Source organism: Tinamus guttatus, unplaced genomic scaffold (genome assembly GCF_059628265.1).
Source record: "Tinamus guttatus ecotype Peru unplaced genomic scaffold, ASM5962826v1 Tinamus_guttatus_pri_ptg000018l, whole genome shotgun sequence".
Classification (NCBI taxonomy): Eukaryota; Metazoa; Chordata; class Aves; order Tinamiformes; family Tinamidae; genus Tinamus; species Tinamus guttatus.
Genome location: NW_028288552.1, coordinates 3,341,920 through 3,362,678, shown reverse-complemented (window position 1 = coordinate 3,362,678; position 20,759 = coordinate 3,341,920). Strand labels below are relative to the sequence as shown.

The window sequence follows — 20,759 nt, the reverse complement described above, 5'->3', positions numbered from 1 at the left end:
CCTAGATAATGTTTACTTCTGCTAATTAGATAATTTGACATGTTCATTAAAGACTGCTAAAGATTTAAGATAAATGTTTAAATTGCCTGGATCCCTGACAACTGTTACAATGAGAACTTCACAAGGTTGAGATGTTCTAACTTTAAATGTCTATTGTGTATTTGCAAGGTTAAGTAGAGTTCACCTTATGGCATGAATGATATTGTGACATGAGCCACCAGAATAAGGATATACTTCCAGAAACCCTCTCTGAGTTGAGCAAGGTCGGCTAAAGCCACTCACAGGGCTATGCGGTAGAGCCCAGTGCAGCAAACTAATCTGTATTAGAACTAATTTTGGAAATTAAGGTTTAAACTGCCATTCGTTATTGCTTGGAAAAGAAGCAGAAATTCCTTTCTCAACACACCTTGTGCTTAATGTGAGGTCAAATACACTGTAAATCGTTTGATAATGAATATACGAATTAGATGCTTAGGAAATTAAAGGGATGTAAAGGGTTAGTTTTTTGGAGCTGTTTCTCCTAAGAAACATTTCAGTGCCTATTAATTGTTTTGTTCCTGCCAAACCAGCATTGCAAAAGAAACAGGTTTTGCTGCTAGAAAACTGACTGCACTTTTAGCAGAGAAGATAACTGTTTTGTCACTAAAATGGATAATAACAATAAAGAAAGGAATAAAATTACACCTGGATTTAAGTTTCTCTGAGCTTGGCACATATTTTGCATAAACTGAAGCATAGTTTAGAGGGAACGCTGGATATTACACCTACACGATCAAGCTGAAGAGGCAAGGCCGACATGTAAGCAGAAAAGTATCCTAAACCAGAGGAAATGTCTTGAGTTCTTGAGTCCTTACTCCTGTTGCTGCGTAACAATTTACTGAAAATAACTGCTGTATTTTACCCAGTTCTATTTTGCCGGGCAAAGTAAGTGGAAATGCTGACATATTTTATATCAACATATATTGTCAGTTTTCAGCTTGAAGAAACCCATATTGTATATATCTTCACTAAATGCAGGAAGATTAACAAGAATTGTATTTCTACACTTATCCATAGTACAGAGGGCAAAAATGAGCCCAGTATATGGTTCTCAAGTTTATAGGAATAAATGATGATTTTTAGCTATAAATGGATTTTCATGCAAGGTGAGGATGGGGAAATAAAGGGCTGAAATTTCAGAAAGCTTTTTATAATTGAATCATCAAGGATCCTTTGTCAGGATTAGTTATTTTAATCTAATTATTACATACATATGCACATATATGCATATCACATAGGAAAATGACATGTATCTCCAAGTATGCGGGCTTGGAGAACAAAATATCTCCCATGTCCTCACTAAAGCAGCTGTTACACACCAAAAATGTTGAGTTTGTCTCTGCATGAAAATATAATATATTGGTAAAACTTGTTTATTTGAATAGAGAGATTTTAGCCTTTCTAAGAAAACCTAGGTCTCCCAGGTTTCACAACACAAAAATCATTTTTCAATTAGGTACTAGAGTCTCATGTCCCACTCATGCCATTTCTCCTGTGTTGTCCAAAAGAATTTCATTTTTTATTTTCTGTTTACTACTACTTAGTTAAATCAAATAAGAAACATGTAAACCTATTTATTTGCTCTTAGATACTCTTATCCATGCTACAGTTTTTAATCCTCGTTATTTAAGCTTAATGATTCCTACGGCTTTTATTTACCTTCCATTAAATGCTAATATAAAATTAAAGTATAAATGCTCTTCTAATGCTGTACATTAAACAAATCCTGTAATTGTATTTTGTGTCTATATATCCATGTGTGCATACATTTATACATGTATGCATACATGAGGTTGCAGATATATAGTGCATACAAATATGAAGATACATGTGAAATATATATAATCAAGGAGATTTTAAATTTTAGTGATCTTCTTCTGTTTCCCCTTGCCTATGGACAAAAAAGAGTTTTTAACCTACGTCTGTTTACTTTAAATACCTAGTTTGGAATAAATGCTACATGTGTTTGTTGCCAGGGTGATGTGAGTGCAGAGCACTTTTTCTTAAACTCGGTAGATTGAAACCCTTTTGTTCTCTGTTATACAAGTCTATCAGTCAACTGTGAAAAAGCTTATTGTCTACCTTGAAACTGGAAACTATAGTAAAAGAAAAATTCTGTGCTCTTGATATGCTAAGTATGAAATTTTAATCGCACACACAGAGGAATCTGGTTTTCTGTGTACAACACATTTAATTATTACATGAAGCTGAAGGTGCCACCAATGGTATAACCAAATGCAGATAGGGATCCTCATGTCTATAGGCTGGGACATTCCTTCCTTATCTCTATGGATATCGAATTTACAGAAAACAGAGCAGACTTGCAGAAACTCTGTTACAACGCAGAAGTGGGCCTGGTTGGAAGCAACTTCCTCCACAGCTTAACTTGCACACTGCTGTGAGACAGCACATGGGAAGCTCCTTCAGAAATTATAGGAAGGGATCACATGGCATGATAGCAAGGGAGCAGGGCCCCTCATACACAGGATTATCTTGCCCATCTCCGTACAAAACCAGGTTAGGGTGGCACAGCTGGAAGTGGCTTCTTTCTATTGCAGTTCATGAGCTGAAGGGGTCAAGGCTAAGGGGAAAGCAGCCTTTGATGAGACAAGTGGATTACAAGGGCAGCAGGGGTCATGGTCTCTGTCTTCAAAATCCTTTGCCCATGACATTTCTTCACCGCGGACTGACTGCTTTACCAAGGACTGAGAAGATTAATTTCTTTCCTATGGCATGGATATTAGGAGAGGTACACTAATGCATCCCAGAGGCCTTCATTAAAGAGAGAGATTTTGGGAAGGACTCTCTTCAAGTATCAGCTATGTCTGTGGGAGATATATTTTGAAATAGCAGTTTATTTGTCATAACATGTTTAACTGCTCAATTCTGTATTCCTTCTCCGTGTTATATAAAAAGTCCAAAGACCAATCTGAAAAAATATGGTTCACAGGCACATATCTGAAGAGTTCATGAGAAACTGACGCCAAAATAGAAACGCCTCTGGACTGAAGCAGTAAAGCCATCCTGCCCTGTGCTGTGAAGCAAAGAAGCACCACGCAAGTGTGCAGGGCTCCCTGGGGCACTTCTGAATGATGGACATCTCACTTGGTTCCATGCATGGAATCCTCCCAGCTGGAAGGGAAACAACATTCACCCAACCAAGGGAAACTAAAATAAAAACATGCTTGTTTTCATTTTGGATAACATTTATGCCACACATTTTAGTCATTTGTACATATCAAATTAATTGCAGTTCAGTACAACTGTGTTTAAGAACCTATTCCCATCCTAGTAGCAGTTCAGCCTGAGTATTTACTGCTAGAGGGTGAATATTCTTCCGTTGCTTATGAATATAAAAATAATCTACTTTTATATTTAGTTCTAGATCCAGTTTTCCATTACATAACATACTGTTTTGGTCATATAACCTCCACTGTTATGGGTTTTGGAGTAAATAGAGAACAGATTTTGGCTTCCAGGATTCTCTGCACCTATCTATAACCTTGAAGATGATACTAATTTTGTGATCTCACTCCAGTTTCTATCAGAGAAGCATCCACATTACACAGTTAAGAACAAGATGGGTTTGGGAAATGAAATCCTCTTGTAGCCTCTGAAATAGCATCTTTGTTTAGATCTGAAACACATGAAAAGGGCAGTGCAAGAAAGCTTGAACTGACGTGATATTTATTGAATGTTTGGTCAAGACAAGCATTTAATTTTCCACTTCATTTAATCTGATGTTTATGAGTGCTTGTTTTTTTTCCTCTGAAGTTATAGATTTACTACTAATAATAGAGTACGATACTTTCTGCACAATTTAAAATGCATATCCTGATATTAGAATGAATGTTGTATTTAAAATTGTCTTTCCACCGGTAAAGAGAGGAATATCTGTTCAATAAATACCTGCTTCATGAATTTCTTCTTGTCCAGTGTAAGAGGAAAACACTTGCCCAAAGAACTCGTATTGCTGTTCTCTGAAGTTGTTCTGCAGATAGTCCATCAGCATAACATAGCCAGACTGCTGCATTGTAAGGACTTCACAGAATACAGATAGCTAAAGAAAGTGAGAAAAAAAGAAATGTCAGAAGTCATAGCAAATTAACTAGATTCCAGTAACAGGCAAAACCCGAGGGAAGAACTGTTGTGTAAACTCTCCCAACTGATTTCTCTTAGGCAGTACTGAACCTTTTTTGGTCTGTACCAGCAGTGAATCATTACTCCACCTCGATTCCCTCTTTCTAGTTTGCTGCTGGAGCGATTCCTGACCCTTTCACCACCAGTTAGCCTGGGGAATATGGAAAGAGTGTTTTATGCTCTTAATATAAACCAAAAGCTGAAATAGCCTGTGTAGTTAGGAAGTACATGGAAGTTAGGAAGTCCTGGAAGGAAAGGAATGACTCAGAATCTAGTTCTCAACAAGGCAAAAGATAACTCATTTTAACAATGTACTGGTATAAAGATAGATGATATAGCTAGATTTAATGGCTTCATAAAAAAATCTAGATAAAAGAAATGTCAGGTTGTTGGTCTGGTAATGAACACCATGAGCTTTTAACACATACATAAAAACTGTTTTTTCTCTGGAGTTAAGAACAATTGTGGATTTAACATATTAAATATATTACCTGGTCTTCAGAAATGGTGATGGTATCTTTAAACACAATCCATTCAACCGTTTCAGAGCAGGGAGGAGCTGATAAAGATCCATTATATGTGTAATACTTGTCTGTTGTGTTTGGTAAAAGGTTCAGCAAAATAAATGGCTCTAAGGCAGCCTGCTTTCCTGAAAAAAAAAATCTTCATAGTCATACAATTAAAACATTGCAGAAACACTGAATAAATAGAACTACAACTCTCTAAACAAGCTTCTGTTATGGAAACAGGCTAATTTTCAATCTATTCAAAATTTGGCTTCCAGGGAGATTGGTATACAAGCAAATTACTTGGCTTTTTCTGTCTGTTTTGAGTAAACATCGTTCACAGTTTTAGTAAATATTGTTCAATAACAATTTTGTGTAGTTGAGAAAACCTAATAAATTACATCAGTAATAAAGTAACCAATTCACTGTTTCCCCATGACTCCCTCATTGGTAACTGTACTGGCACATGTCTGAGATGCCAAATCTTCATCTCACCAAAGAACTTCAAAGAAAAAAAGAAACATTTAAATCCTTGCACAAGGTCTCATGAGAAGCTCTCAAATGCTTCCTAAATTTGGTCAAGCTGTTGCATCTCACAGGATCTTAGTCTCTGCAGAAACTCACTGCCTGGGGAAATATCACCATATTAGAACTGTATCACTCCCGTCTATAAAAGCATCATTTCTGCAGATCAGGTAGTTTTAAAATAGTGATAATACGGTGAAAAGCTCTTTATTGTCCTGGGAAAAATAATGTCACTTTTTTTCAGGCCATCAGTTTACCTGGTCAAATGGGACTGTGCCTGAGGAGGAGCAGAGCATCTATCCAGAAAATGCCAACTCCATATTCTTATGATTGTATTTTTAATTTCAGGGCAATTATCAAGGATCTGTTTTATTGACGGATGCTTCCAAAATAGTATTTATTATTTACATCTTGAAATAAATGAATATTAATATTCCAATACTGTTGACTTGTGGTTTTCCAGCTATATTTCTTCTTAAAACCCTTGGTTGGAGTTTTGACCAGTTCTTGCCTTCATAATCCCTTCTAAATTTAGCAAGAACAATGAATTACATCAGCAATTTATTATTAATAATTGATTTTTTCTTTTTTGTAGAGTGCAACTCTTGTTGCACTGAGTTAAGCTCTTCCCCTCTCTCTCAGCCAGATATAATGAAAGGGAAAAGTATAGCAGTGTTGAGCTAAGCACTCCTATTTCTGCCATTTGCCTGTTAGTCATCTTCAGATTTTAGCTGTTATTGTTACGTGTCTACCTACTGCATTCCTCCTTCAACCAAAATGAATGTCTAACCACTTTAGACAGAGACTTAGGGACATGAGAGTTCTCATTTATACTAAGAAACCTGCTATGAACTTTGCACCTTTGGATTTAAAATGCCATTTAATGTGATTAACAATCTAAAGCCAAATATCTACAAAGAATTACGAGAAACAGACAGTATATCTAGAAGGAACAGTTCCTCTATCGAGCTTGAGAACTCTAATTCAAATATGCAAAACAGAAGATATGACTGACAAGGATAGATCACTTATATAGCAGACAAGGACAGATCATGTGCTATACGTGTTTCTTGAGGATGAACAACTTGATTTATTCATGACCTGAATTTTCAGACCTAATTTACGTTTTACTCAAAAAAATCATATTTTGCTCAGTGCTGAAGTGCCACGTACTAGCTGTGTTTTGAGTCTTGGTGTCTATAGTTTTATAGCTCCTACCCAGGGCTGTGGGGGGACAGCATCTGCCTTGATGAAATACACTTTCTTCTTTGTGTTTCATATAAGAAGACTCTCAAAGACAGTGAATTCTAACTGCTTTCCATGCCTACATGCCCAGCTCCCCTGTAAATTAGAAAAGTTAGTCCTCGCAATATTTATTGATCTTTTTTTTTTTTTTTTTTTTTTTACCCTGGACAAGATCAACTGCAATTTTAGCATCATTCCTTCAAAAACTCTTAAGATAAGGACACTAATAGCCTTAATACTTTAAACTCATCAATCTTAAAGGATTTTACAAAACACAAATATTCTTAAGTATAGGGAAACTGAGACAAAGTAAGCTCTTTATTTAGGATTATGGCCATGATGCAAAAAATATTCCTGCTGAAGACAGCTCACATTCATATTTTTCTATGAAGCGACCATGATACTGAGTTAGAAATAAGCCCAGATAGCCTTCTACAATGGGATGACGGACTGGATGGATGATGAGAGAGCTGTGGATGTTGTCTACCTTGACTTCAGCAAGGCTTTTGACACCATCATCCATAGCATCCTCATGGGGAAGCTTAGGAAGTGTGGATTAGATGAGTGGACAGTGAGGTCTGGCTGGACCTCCACAGATTGTACAGAATGCTAATATTCATATAGCTAACGCTTGTAAGGTACATCTTTGATTGCTCCAATGGTGTTATTTGCCTTCTTACAGTATACGAAATTCAGAAATGTTTTACTAAGAAACACCACAAAATAAATCAGCATTTAGAGTGTGGTAAATTCCTTGTGATAGTTGTATTTATTCATCTATACCTACTGTTGTTAATACAAATATTTTCAGCTTTGGAGTAAGTTAAATAAATAAATATTTTTGTTTCTAATAACATATATTCAGCTAAGCTTTAGCAATCTTCATACAACAACCCCTTCAAGACAGTTTTCATAATTATGCTGAAATTAATTTAGTCTAATCAATAATCAATAAATCATAGGAATAAACTTACCAAAACGACTAACACTATCTACTCCATTAATTATTGGATTGTAATCCGGATTGTCTTCTGGCCCAATCTGTTAAAAAGAAATTGTATTTTTTTTTTTTTCAAAACAGGCTTTATGAAAAAATAGAAGGTCACATTTTACCATGAAAACTATAGTTTAGATAAAGCAAAACAAGCATGTTTGTCTGATTTTTTTTTTGTGAAAATAAATTAGGAAAACATGCAAATTTTTGACTCACTGATCATACATTGGAACTAGTTAAATTCAGTTTGAACATCTGCTACATTTTAAAGCTTATTTAATGCCACAAAGAAATATTTTGTTTACCTCAAACAAAACTGATAAAGCTCTTAACTTTCCATTTCCTTTGATTGCCTCTTCAAAATTTGTAAACTGATCTGCATCATAGCAGTAGATTTGCATCTGCAAATAAAACATATTCAAATTTTACATATATAAAATACATATTAAAAACAATACAGTTACTTATACTCCTAGTCTGAGAAAAATCTTCAAGCAATGAGTTTACTATGAGTACATGGATTTGTTGTATGTCTCACATGCATTATCAAAGATTCAGAATGGAATTAATCAGTTTTTACCTGCCTATGGACTTTTTAGTTTTAGAAGACCATTAAGTTTGCAGGAACTATCCTTTCAAGGAGCATGTCATTTGCCATCAACCACACAGTAAGTCCAGATAACTAGCTTATATTGGACATCTGATTTAGAGGTTAGTCTCTAAGTCAGGGGAAATCATCTCATAAGTTACAACAAGGCCGAATTTCCGTATAGAACCTGTCTCAGAGTAAATTTAGAGAAGTAATGGTAATAAAAAATTGCCAGATATTCTGGGACCTCATTTAAGTGAAGTCCTGGGCATTGGTGCCAGTCTAGCTGCCTCTGTTGCAGCTGGTAAATCCCTTCTCATGCAAGGTCACAGATACAAGGCAAAAGTTTGCTATTCCTGCTGTCTTTTCATGAGACAGTAATGGAGCAGCATCTTCTGCTTGATGCCTTGGCAGGAAATTTTACAATGGCTCTGAGGCAGGGCAGCGTGATGGCCACAGCTCTCCATGGAGCAGAGGAAGAGACCACCACAGCCTCACTGCTTTGCTCCAACACCAACAGTGCTTTGAGTGAGGAGCAGCATGGTTGGGTGCCACAGCTGCACTTTTTGGTCTAAATGTCAGCATACAGCCTCTTTGAGGGTTAAGAGTCTACAATCAGAGCATCCCCATGGCACAGAACTCATCAAAAGCTGCTCCTCTCCTCCTTTGCATTCTCCCTGCAAGCTGGGAGGAAGCATCCTATGTCTGTGGGAGAAGCAACCAACTGGAGAATCCTTAGCAGCACCAGGAACTCAACAGGATCCCTGAGCTTCTCTCATGCGTTGGCTCCTGGCTGGTCTTCTAGCTCCTGGGTCCAAGCTTGGCAAAGGCTTTGTCTCCATGCAGCGCAGCGGCTCCTCGCTCCTAATGACTCCCTACAGTGGGCCAGCTCTGAGAAAGCGCCTCTGCTCTTCAAATAATCCTTTACTGTACAATAAGATGGGCTCTAAGGAGTTTAACTGTTATGGGGAGTTTGGCCTTTATCAGATTAGCTGGAGCAACCTGTAATGCACTCTTAAAATGCATGTGTGAAAATGCACAGTTAAACATCTTCAGTGTGCCTCACATTTTTGTGTTCAAATCATATATCATTTAAATATTAATTTTGATTTGTGATGATTATACACAGAAATAGCCTTTAAATATGTGATAAAGTTATTAAATAAACATTGTGACATCAGCAGATAGTCACTTCCTTAAAATCTATTCTGTACCTTACCTCAAGAGGAAATTTTCTGCCTTCCAAACTATGTTCTGACCCATCAGATGATATGTTGCATTTTCCCCAGTGAAATGTGATCTTGCTTGCTTTAAATATTGTGTCTAAGCCACCTCCACTTACATAGTAATCATTTGTCAGGTTAACTTCCACTGAAGATAAAGAGAGACAGAGAGAAAAGGACGGTCAATATAAAAGCCAGCCAAGGCACCTATGACGTTAGCGAAATAAGGTAAAAAATAGGGAAATATTTTAAGGTTCTTTTTCTGCAGTCCATAAGCAATTTCATGGAAAGCTGATTATCTAAACCAAGTAAAAGGGGTGTTAATATTGACTTAATATATTTCATTTTTATTCATGTTGCAAGTCATGAAATAACTATCCAATGAAGTAAAATATTTTTACAAACCCCTGTCATCTGAAACTAGCCACAGAATCACACTAAACCTAAGCTCATAAAAAATAGCTTAGTCATGAAAATGTCCCTCTAAGAAAAGAAATCCCTAAAATATAATGCTTCCTGAAAGCATATGTGGTTGTAAGGAAAAGAGACATCTGCCACTAATTTTAATTCTAGATACATATTGGGAGGCAAAACTACAAATGAAAATTTTATCCAGTTACAAGGAAGACTGTCCTGTCTGTGAGAGCCCTAGTTGTAAAACATTTTGGCATGGAAATAGGTGATGACAAGTCTTCACCAGGCTGTAGTAGCAGTATGCAAATTGTTAAAAGACTGAGCATTTTTTTACTGCAGGGAATTAGAAGAGTGGGAAAGACTTAAACTCCACATTTGGCTTTTCCACCTCTGTGGACTGTGAATTGTTTGACCTCTTGCTAAAACAGTGTAAGTGGATTGCAGTCTCATTCCTCCTCTCAAGACCTTGAAGACAAATTTAACAGAAGGGCTTAGCAGTTCCCTTTATAATATCTGAAAGGGGAGGAAAAGCTCTGATCACTTTTAAGTCTTTAAAGACTCAGAACTCAGAGCTCTCATTTAAGGAGAAATGAACTATTTATCTCAGCTAGAAGGACAAGAGGGGCATAAACAATTTCTTGAGCACTGTGTAGGAAGTACTTGATGGTACGAAGAACAGAAACCAGGAACAATGACACTAAAACAAAATAAAATGGCTAGTCAATCGCTCCTACAGTATCTAGTAGAAGCTTGGCAATGATCATTAAGAGATTTCTTACTCCATGCTTATTCCTGAAACAAAGTGCTTCCAAACAAGCAATTCACGGTACTATTCTAGATTTATACAGCAAAGCGGTTGTAAAAAGATTCATTTGGCAACGCAAATGCCACCAGAAGCTTCTTTTGCAGTAATTTAAAGTAGGCATTTGTAGGCATAATTCATCTCTTCCTAAAATACATTTCTATGATAGATTAGACCATTGGATCATCAAAGCACCTATTTTAATTCTTGCACTATAATGTGAGTAATTTAGATGCAAGGGTCTAATTACAGACGTCTAAAGACAGGTGAATTGAATTCCATCCTCCATATTTGAAACCACAGCTAGTCCATGAAGAGCTTCTAGATGATTAATTTACTCATACTTTAAAAAAGTATGAGTATCATTTTTTTCCACTCTCATTAAATATTCTACATATATAATAGTAGTAATCATTTTGTGGCAAATGATAAATTACTGTTTAGAGTCAATAAAGTACTCATGATGAGATGATAGTAATCATGTGATTGCTCTGGTTCTATTTGTGCATATATTTCCTTCTTTTTGTGCATATATTTCCTTTTTTTTTCTTTTTTTCTTTTTTTTCTGTTTTAGTAACTTCTCTATTACACTTGACCACTGCTATCATCTGTTTGTTTTGTTTTGCTTTGCTTTTATGGATGTACTTAGAAACACAAATGTTATGGAAAAATAAAACAGAAAATGAAAAAACATTAAAGTCCTTGGCTTACCTGTCCTATATCAATTTTCTGACTCATTCAAATCTGCACATGAAATCTGAATCCTTTACCTGTTTTTCCAGTATTGTGAATGAATGTGTCTTCCAAAGTTTCCTTTTCCCACCCATGGAATTTAAGTTTCTTCAGATTCACATTTACTTGGGTAAGATCTTCATCTATATTAATAGGAGATTGTCTGGCACCATTGCAGGATGAATATTTCTTTCCCCAGTTCTTTTGGTTCAAAGTTCCTAGAAATGACATTATTTGGAATAAATAGTTACATGCATTGAATGGGACATTTAAAACCTAAACTGGTTCTTATAAACTCTTTAAAACTTGTATGTATATATATGTGTGTGTGTATATATATATAAAGTATAAAATTATATGTAGGAATATATATATATTTGAATGTTAAGATACAGTTTATAATATGTGATCAGAACACTTCCTTCTTAGGCCTTATGAGCAACATAATAACTCAGCACAGAAAACTTGCACCCTAACTTTCAGAATTAGACCACCTTTTGACCATTTTAAAAGTGAAGCATATAAGATCATGAATCCACAGAGAAAGAAGAAAACAGAAAAATGTACACACTGTATGCAACAATACAAAAGAGGAATGAAATATATTTTCAGATCAAACTAATTATAATTCAAAAATCTTTGGTAACTGCTGCAAAATCTTCCTTTCTGGACAGCTCTTTTTATCACCAGAATGTTTCCAACATTGTTTCTGTCCATGAAAGTCAATCCACCAATAAGATCTTTAAATAAACAAAACTAGTAAGATCTTTAAAATATATTTATGCAAATGAAAGAAGGAAAAGTGATTTCAAAAGGGAAAAGGTTAGCAATGCAATGGCTAAAGTGTGTGGACATATGGCCTGCCTTTGCCCATAGAGGACCCTGTTCTTAAGCTCTTCAGACGTTTCTCTACAACCAGGCAAGAGCGGATGGGAAGCTTTGCACTTCAGTAGGGTACATTTACCAGAGCACAGGGATCATCACAGTATTTCACTGCAGACAATTTTATACACAGACAAAATGGACACAAGCTGCAAGTCCTTGAATTACACCAAAATTTTCTATGGAAAATGTTCAGGTATTCAAGGTATCAGTGCGATGGGTTCAGAGCTGTTCTGAGAATCTTTTGATTATGTATTTGTATAATACAGTAGTATACATAATATTACATTTTTGTTTTACATACACACACACCACCATATAATTTTTTTTTTTCTGGTAACACTTCAAGAGTCTAATTACAATCAAAGGTTGACTGTACAGACATACAAAAATATAAAACGCTTTCGGTATCAAGCAGTTAAGAGCTAATATTAATGCATCAAAGGTACACATTTGAAGGCTGTTAGATAGGCTTAAACGAGGCAGTGCTCATTTATAGGCTGCTGTAGTACATCCCAGTCTGTTTAGCAGAAGATTTGCTGTATTGTACCCCAGGCAACAACAGGCCTCATATTGCACACAGAAAACTCAGAAAAGGAGACCAGATGCAGCCAATGCTGTAACCATGACAATAAGCAGTAATACAAGATGCTCATCTGGATAGTTAGCTACCTAGAAACAAAGCTGAGCTAAATTATTCAAGAAATATTGAGTAAAACAAGTTACCAATATCACCTTGCCAAACCAGAAGTACCGCAGGTCAGATGATATGTAAACTCTTTTATGCCTTTCAAATGGGAGCAGAAGAAACTGTTAGGCATAACATTCAAGGGAACCAAAATGAATTTTAGTTGCAATATTATGAATCCAAGTTTCCTGCAGCTGTGGATTATGACTCTGTATTTCTACCCTTGGGAATATCACACTGTATAAGTTTCCCAGCTCCTCCTCAAATAATGCTTTTCTTGGACATTAACTATGAAGTATAGTTTATCACCTGGGTGAAAAATGTAAGATTCTGATTTCTACTGTATTTGTCATAAGAAAAGAGCAGCTAACAATATTCACCTTTCTCTCTCAAAAGCTTCCCTGAATAGATTTTGAGACCAAGTCAACCAAAACTTGGAGATTAATCTGCTAAGATCTCATATGGCAAATATCACAATTACAAATGTCTTTCTTTTAAACCCAATAAATCCAAATTTATTTGAATATGAGCTAGAATACTTAACTTTTTATACAAGAGAGCTTTCAGATAGGGTCAGGCAGAACAGAAGTAACAAGCATTTGTACGCAATTCTCAGCCTGCCCCTTGTGTCCTTTCAGACGGGTCCTTGTTTCCATGCTTGGCTTCAGCCAGCTCAGTAATTTTCCAAGCTGCAGCAGATTCTTCAGGCCCCTCCCTGTCATTTCGGAGGGCGTTTTTGGCCTGGTTAGCTGCCCAGTGCCATCCCTCAGAAGTCAGCCTGAGTTCCCCCCTCTGTGTGGTGCCTCTTTCACTCCTTCCTTTTGTCACAGCCCACGGTTTCCAGAGGTTCCTGCAGCTTTCCCCAGGGAGGAGCAATCTCCTCTCTCCTTCCATTGACCTCTCCAATCCCTCTCCCCACCTGCAAGCTCTCCTTTAGGATTATCACCATGAATCTTTTTCCAACATGCGTCTCCCTTATTCTGCTCTCTCCACCAGTGACACTGTAATTGACCAAGAGTCCTCCTTGTTTCTCTCTCTCTCACTGCTGCACTTTTTTGCACTTTCTTACATGTTTATTTTGGTGCATAAAAATTTTCCCAAGTTTGTACTTTCCTTTTAAATACTCCACTATTCACTGTGAAGTTCATTTAAACAAACAAACTAAAAGAAATGATAATCTCCTTCCACTTTTCCTAGCCTCATATTTTGTATTTCAGGTTTTATTACATAGAATGCAAATTCTTTGACTCAGTAGTCTTATTACTATCTGTGCCTTAGCACATAATACAACAAATCCCTAGTGGAAAGCTAATGACTGCAATAATAATTTTCACACATCCCAGAAGACAGTGTTGTGTCAAGCACTATAATCCATCACAGCGTCCTGAGTCAAGGTATGTGGAGTTATTCAGGATGCCAGCTGTAGGCTGGCAGCAGCAATGCCTGTTGTCTACTTGGGAAAGTTTGTTTTTTTCATTCTGGATGTGAAGAATTGTTAATATTGCCATAAAGAAAGTGGAGAAGTCATGGTCTGATGAAGAACATTATTTCCTGTCTCCCTATATGGCCTCAATCCTCTGAGGTGGGCTTACTAAAAAAAAAAAAAAAAAAAGATTTGATAATATTCTACATTTTCTTCTATGCAGAAACAATGACAAATTAGTCAAGCAACTTATTGTATATAAAAAGTACCCCTTTCATAAAGAGCTTTTCAGTTTGCCCTTTACTGAAATTTTATGGCATCTGCAAATTCTTCTGCCCCAAAGAAAATTTTAGAAAAGTGATCTTCATGTAATTACATGTTGTAATACACTTGTCAGTAGATACAGCAAGAGGCTAATCTGTGTGTAATATATATGAAGGAGATGCAAATATGGTTTCTGCTATTCTCCGATTGACAAAAAGAAAAATACTATTGTAGTTATATGAATGTTAAGCAAAATCATACAAAAATAAAAGTACTTTCACAGTTGCAAAAGACAAGAAAGAAGACATCCCACTGTCCCACTGTTAAGACAAATTAAATACCTCCCCCTGCCAGATCAGTGATTATTTTTTAATTTGAATAAGTATTTAACAACTTTTGATCAATTTTCTTCTTTGTGATCCAGCAGTTGGTGCAACTGAAAAACTAAATAAGTGAAGGAAAATATTATTGCCTACAGTTCCAGCATTATACACAATGATCTTGGCATCTGAGCGGGAGTAACTCTGGCAATATGGAAGCTCTTTTTGGCAAGTATGATGCAAAAACTTCTCTAAGTAGAAGACACTGTAGGAAGATGATACTGAGCACACTGATGAGGACCAAGATTCCAAGTTCATTCCTTAGCTCAAGAGCATCATCAATTACGTAACTACTGAGAAGTTGTATCATTATGAAAGGACCAGAGCCTTTCATAGTTAAACATAATCAGGCTCCTGTCTAGAATAGAAATACAGATAATTCCAGAAGGAACTGGAGTTTCATCATGATGGTTCAAAATATATTTGAAAAGTAAAATGCATTTTGTTTGCATAAATCCTGCAAGTGATGGAGCAGATATTGGTTGTGTCTATATCAGCAAATATTGGAAACCAATAGAAGTGGATTAACAGAGCGAAACAGAGGGGCAGGGGCTGTGGACCGGATGCCCGCATTATTTCAGAAGATTTTTATCTCCAAGACCAGCTCTGTGTGGTCCCACAGGCTGAATGCCCATTAGCAACTAGGTGCACATTTCCTGTTTAATTTCAGCTGAGGTGGATCCAAGTCATACCTTGTCACAACTTGCGACAAAGACAAGTCACACTTTGAAAAACTTCTGAACCAAACGTCTGGTAAGCGGGGAGTAGGCAGGAGATTTGCTTTGGAAGTCCACTTTTGTTCTAGAGTGTTATTGTAAATGCACCCACTGTAGGCAGCAGGTGGTGAAACTGCTGTAGTTTACATGACTTGCAGAAAGCCAAGCGTTTTTAACAAGATTGGATTGTTTTACTGTAGGTGTTATAATAGAATTTTGAAAAATACTGTTGGAACTGAGCTTTGAAAACAAATTCCCCCAAACTGTGCTTTGTTCAAAAGGAAACCTGAGAAGAATAAAAATGTGCATGACACAACTTGAACCGTGTGCAGAGAAAGCAATGTTTGTCAAAGCTGTCAGCTCCAAAAAGGAGCTGACAATTCACAGTGAATGAAAATGCATCTGAATACAGTCGATTATGGGATACATGGAAGACTGCTTATCGTGTAACACCTCTTCTTGCTCAGGACAGAATGTCCACAAATTTTCTTCTACCTTTTAATTTTTTTCTAGAAATTATTCATACGCAGCTCTGTGACTCATCCCTAGCTACGCTGATCTCAGCTCTGTGATGAGACCAGTCCTCGCTGCATGCTCAGCTCCTATCTGCTGACAGAAACTTCTGTCCTTTGTTAAAGGAAATTGAAAGAGCTTGAAAGAAATGCATCTGTCAAGCAATTCTGGGTGTCAGTAGCCTAAGCAAGTTGAAAGAGAGAGCCGTGAAGCTGTGTGGGCTGTGGTCCCCTCTGCAGCTTGCCAGGAGAGGCGTTTCTCAGTGCTGAAATACTACAGGGCATTTGTCCATGTGGCTTTAAATCTCTCTGCGAGTATAACTGCTTACTACCATGCACCAGTGATGATTGTATGGTATAAATAATCTACTTAAAATGAAAGATGTCCTTTTAAATCACTGGAGGATATATACGCAAAGGACATAAAATATAAACCTCAAACCAAAGAAATCTGATTCTAAATGCATGAAACAAATACTCCGCACCTCCTCTTCTTACTGAACATAGATATAGTTTCTGAAGAAGCAGAATGTTAATAATAAAGCTTTGGCTTTGTGGGACTAATAATGATGTCAGAAAAGTGAAGAGACAAGTATTCCTTGGACCACTGCCTTTTGTTAAGTGTTGTTTTGACAGCAGAGTTTGCATTCGTAGGTCTCATTAGGATCATGTTTCTTGTGAATGAAGGTACACTTTGCATGTGTGCCCTGAAGAACTGTAAGAAGCCTTAAGGGTAAGGACAGTTACAGAAAAAGAAATGCTTTAAACATATGTCTAGGGGAAGAAGCCATACTTTGTAGACATACGCTTTGAAATACTGAAAGGCTAAAAACAATACTATTACAAATAGTTTTAGTTCAAAACTCAGGTCTTATCCATTGCCAGGTATACTGGCATCTAAAACTGGCAATATAGCTTGAGTAAAATGAGGGGTAGTGCAGAAATAATTGTAAGTCTGATTCACACTTTCTACTGCTCCTACCTCACTTATATTTCACAAGTTAAAGTGATGCTAATCCTATGGTTTTTGTTGTAGAGGAAAGAAAAGAGAGATTGATTTTTTCTTCTACTTGTTCTTACTCCCTTTTTCATCATATTTTTTTTCTTCCATCATGTGATTCTGGAGCACATGACTTATAAGGAGCATCTGAAGCAGCTGGGATTATTTATTCTGGAGAAGAGGAAGCTAACAGGAGACCTTATCACTCTCTACAACTACCTGAAAGGAGGTTGTAGTGAGGCAGGACTCGATCTCTTCTCCAAAACAACTACCAAAAATAAGACAAGAGGAAATGGGCTCAAGTTGCACCAGGGGCGTTTTAGGTTAAATAAACTTCTACATGGAAATAATAGTCAAGCATTGGAATAGTCTACCCAGGGAAGTGGTGGAGTCACCGTTCCTGGCAGTGTTCAAGAAGTGTGTGCAGGAGGCACTTAGGGACATGGTTTAGCAGTCATGGTGCTGAAGGGCCTACAGCTGGACTCTAAGTCCTTGAAGTTTTTTTCCAACCATAATGATTCTATGATTCTATGAGTACTTTTGAAGAGATTTTGAATGTGTATGTGTAATGAAGGATGTCCCCTCTGTGTGGATTGCTTGAATTGTACCTGCCTTAGCAAAAACCTTATGGACTTTGGAAGGTTTGAGTGATTTCGAAGGTGATTTACTTTTTTTCCTTCTTTTTAGTTTTTCTTTTTCTTTTCCTTTTTTTTTTTTTTTTTTCTTTTTTTTTTCTTTTTTTTCTGGCAAACTCATTTTAACCCAAGATAACAGGGATAAAGCCATGAAAATAATGTGGATTCTTAAACTAGGACAGAGTATAAGTTTAGATGCCCAGTCAAAATCTGTCCTGAACACCAAACTTCATTTCTGATTCACTGTTTAGACTGTGCATGCAGACTGGATCACTAGAGCAGGCGGAGATCAACACATCTCAGTATGCCTCGTATCATAATGACTAATAGATTCAGCTTACTATGGAAAGATGTACAATGCAGATTTTCATCTCCAAGTTAGAAAAATAATTTCAAATCATGTCCTGAACTGAGTGAATGAAAAGTTGCACCAAAAGAGAGGTAGTGGTCCCGTGTTTCTGTTTATAGTTCATATTATAGTAGTCCTAACGGGAAACATTTTGGTCTTCAGAAATGAATGGCTTCTTTTGCATATATTACTAAGAAAAACAAAATTTCAGTTTGATCTTAATGTGCATTAGAAGCAATTTGCGGTTACATGTCCTTCCCCCTCTAAACCCAATTTGACCATCTAACCAAAATGATTCTCACAGGCCTCTCATTAAGCTTTCTACAAGTTTTTCAGATTGAAAAGAAAGATTTAGGGGTAATAAGAGTTGTCAGAACAGAGTCAACTCCTTTAACTACAGAGGAGTTCTGTCCTTCAGTTTTATTATAAATTTTTATGAAATAAAGCATTCTGGATTTTTCCTTTTTTTGTGTGTGTGTTACTTGTTTTCTAAACCTAAACTTTGTGCTTCCGCTACATATCTGGTCTCTGAGACACTGCTCAATAAAATATCCCCATCCAACCATGCGAGAAAATATTTTCTTTTTCATTTCATCCTTGCAGAACAAAACATCATGAAATTATAGTTATTGAGATAAAAAGGAAACCTGTAATAAGTATCACAAATAAGGTGGCTGTCTGGTGATTTTTTATCCTGGAGATCAATCTGAAAATGATTCATAGTCAGACTAAGTGAATTACTGAGAAAAATGTGTAGGAGGATAAATGCCAATGGACAGCTTTCTTTCAATATAGCAACTGTTAGCTGCTCCTCTTCTCCTTCTTTTGTTCCTCTGTAAATCTGGCTATTGCTGGCTAGCTCAAAAATAATCAAATGCTTCTATGCCAGAGATATACAGGAGATAATCACTGATGCTCCACTTGTAGTACACTCAGTGGGATAGATGTTTAGATTAGAAGAAAGATTACAGTAGAAAATCCCTCAATCATCTAAGATACCTCTTCTCCCTTATTCTCTCATCCCATTGCTCTTTGCACATAAATGCTGCCAGAGAGTTATGCAGCTATATATAATGAAAATGTGCCAAGTATTTGTGATAATTAACATAGTTCTGATAGTTTTGAATCATAGTTTTGATAAATGATATAGATCTAAGTTATATTTTCAAGTAAATTTTAAGCAAAAAAAAAAGTTTTTTTTTTTTTAATTGGGAAAATGCCCAGGAAAAAAAATAATAAAAAAGAAACCAAACCACATTCTGCCTTCTGTTTTTATTTCTTTTTTGTTCTTTTTTGACCATATGGGAAGATCATTGGAAGTCTTGATTATATCTAAACCTTGCTGCCAGGAAGTCAGGTTGCTGCAAGGTTTCCTTTACCTATAGTAATACTTCAGAACATGAGACTGAATACAATATTGTTCTGTGAGAAAGATCATTTTAAAATCACAGAAGATCAGAGCTGAAAACAGAACTGTTATATGTAGAGCTGATTCAGTTTAAAAAATAGGCGATGTCTTTTGGTGAGGTTAAAGAACATAGCCTATGACTTCTTTTCATAGATCTGATAGTTTCTTTTTATTTATTTATTTTAAGATATTATTTATTTTTTTCATGCTGATTATCTTAGGAGTAGATGTCAACCAGATTCCATGGCATTGTCCAAAGGCTTTTTCTTCTCCCACAAGGAAAGGTTTCCCTGTCTGTTCCTAAAGTGTTGGACATACTTCTACCAAGGCAGATGTAGAAAGCGGGATGGCCATTTTGTCCCCCTAAAGCCTACTATTTGCAAGACACAAGTGAAAAATCTTTCCAGTGCAAAACAGTCCCATCACAGTTCAGCTCTTCTCCTGGAAGTAGACACAAAGCTTACTCCCTTAGTGCACACAGAATAAAAAGAAAAATATCATTCTTCTGTGATTGAAAAGGAGGATGACTGAAGCTCTTTTCTCCCTTTCCTTCATGTCATACAAGTTACAGCCTATTTGTAGTGTAATGGCTGAATATGAAAAAAAACTGTGTAGAATCAATTGCACCAATTTTAAATGGACCATAAAAATGCTCTTTAAAGGACCATCAACTAGAGCAAAGAAAGAGGAAGCAGTTAACAACTACATGTGCAGTATACAGCATCTGTCTGGTAAGTGATAGTTGCTGTAATCCCAGGAGATGAGCACAAAGAACCCATCTTCGGTGGCAAGGGACTTTATTTTAACCATAGTGCAGTTCCCCTTTTAAGTCTAATGAATTGCACTAGGACAGGCTTGACTTTTCTTTCCTCATTACTACAAGGGAGACTCCACTGTATTTTAGAAACGATTTTGGGTGGTAGAACCAGAAACTCTATTCTGAAACAAAATACAACCATGTATTTAAAGAGATGTGCCATTTCCTTCTCAACAGGTTAACAAATTTAACAGCGTTTGTTTCCACGGCAAAAATTCTCTCTTTTTGGTGTGGCCTCCCTCCCTTTTTTCACTCTTCCCCTCCCTCCCAGAATATAAAATTTTAATGAGTAGTTTCTTTAATTTCAAATACTCTGATATAGCACAGAGGCACTTTTTTCCTGCTACCAAATATGTGCAGTGTTACATTGTTACTATATTTGAAAATAATTTATATTAGTCCTGGCCTATCTACAAGAGCGGTATTTCTAATAACAGCCACAGTCAAAGGTTCTGATTTGAAGCCTCTTAAGTATA

The 20,759-nt window shown here is 36.5% G+C and overlaps 1 protein-coding gene across 5 annotated transcripts in view; it reads right to left on the bottom strand.

Annotated features, from left to right (window-relative positions):
* Nucleotides 1–20,759, bottom strand: part of PTPRZ1 (protein tyrosine phosphatase receptor type Z1) — a 126,307-nt gene that overhangs the window by 48,481 nt on the left and 57,067 nt on the right. For all 5 annotated transcript variants that reach the window (XM_088523792.1, XM_088523799.1, XM_088523806.1 and 2 more), the window contains exons 3-8: nucleotides 11,248–11,427; nucleotides 9,258–9,409; nucleotides 7,755–7,850; nucleotides 7,430–7,496; nucleotides 4,671–4,828; nucleotides 3,949–4,099 (exon numbers count right to left, since the gene is read on the bottom strand). In XM_088523792.1, the coding sequence (XP_088379918.1) occupies nucleotides 3,949–4,099; nucleotides 4,671–4,828; nucleotides 7,430–7,496; nucleotides 7,755–7,850; nucleotides 9,258–9,409; nucleotides 11,248–11,427 (804 nt within the window). The remainder of the gene's footprint in view (nucleotides 1–3,948; nucleotides 4,100–4,670; nucleotides 4,829–7,429; nucleotides 7,497–7,754; nucleotides 7,851–9,257; nucleotides 9,410–11,247; nucleotides 11,428–20,759) is intronic.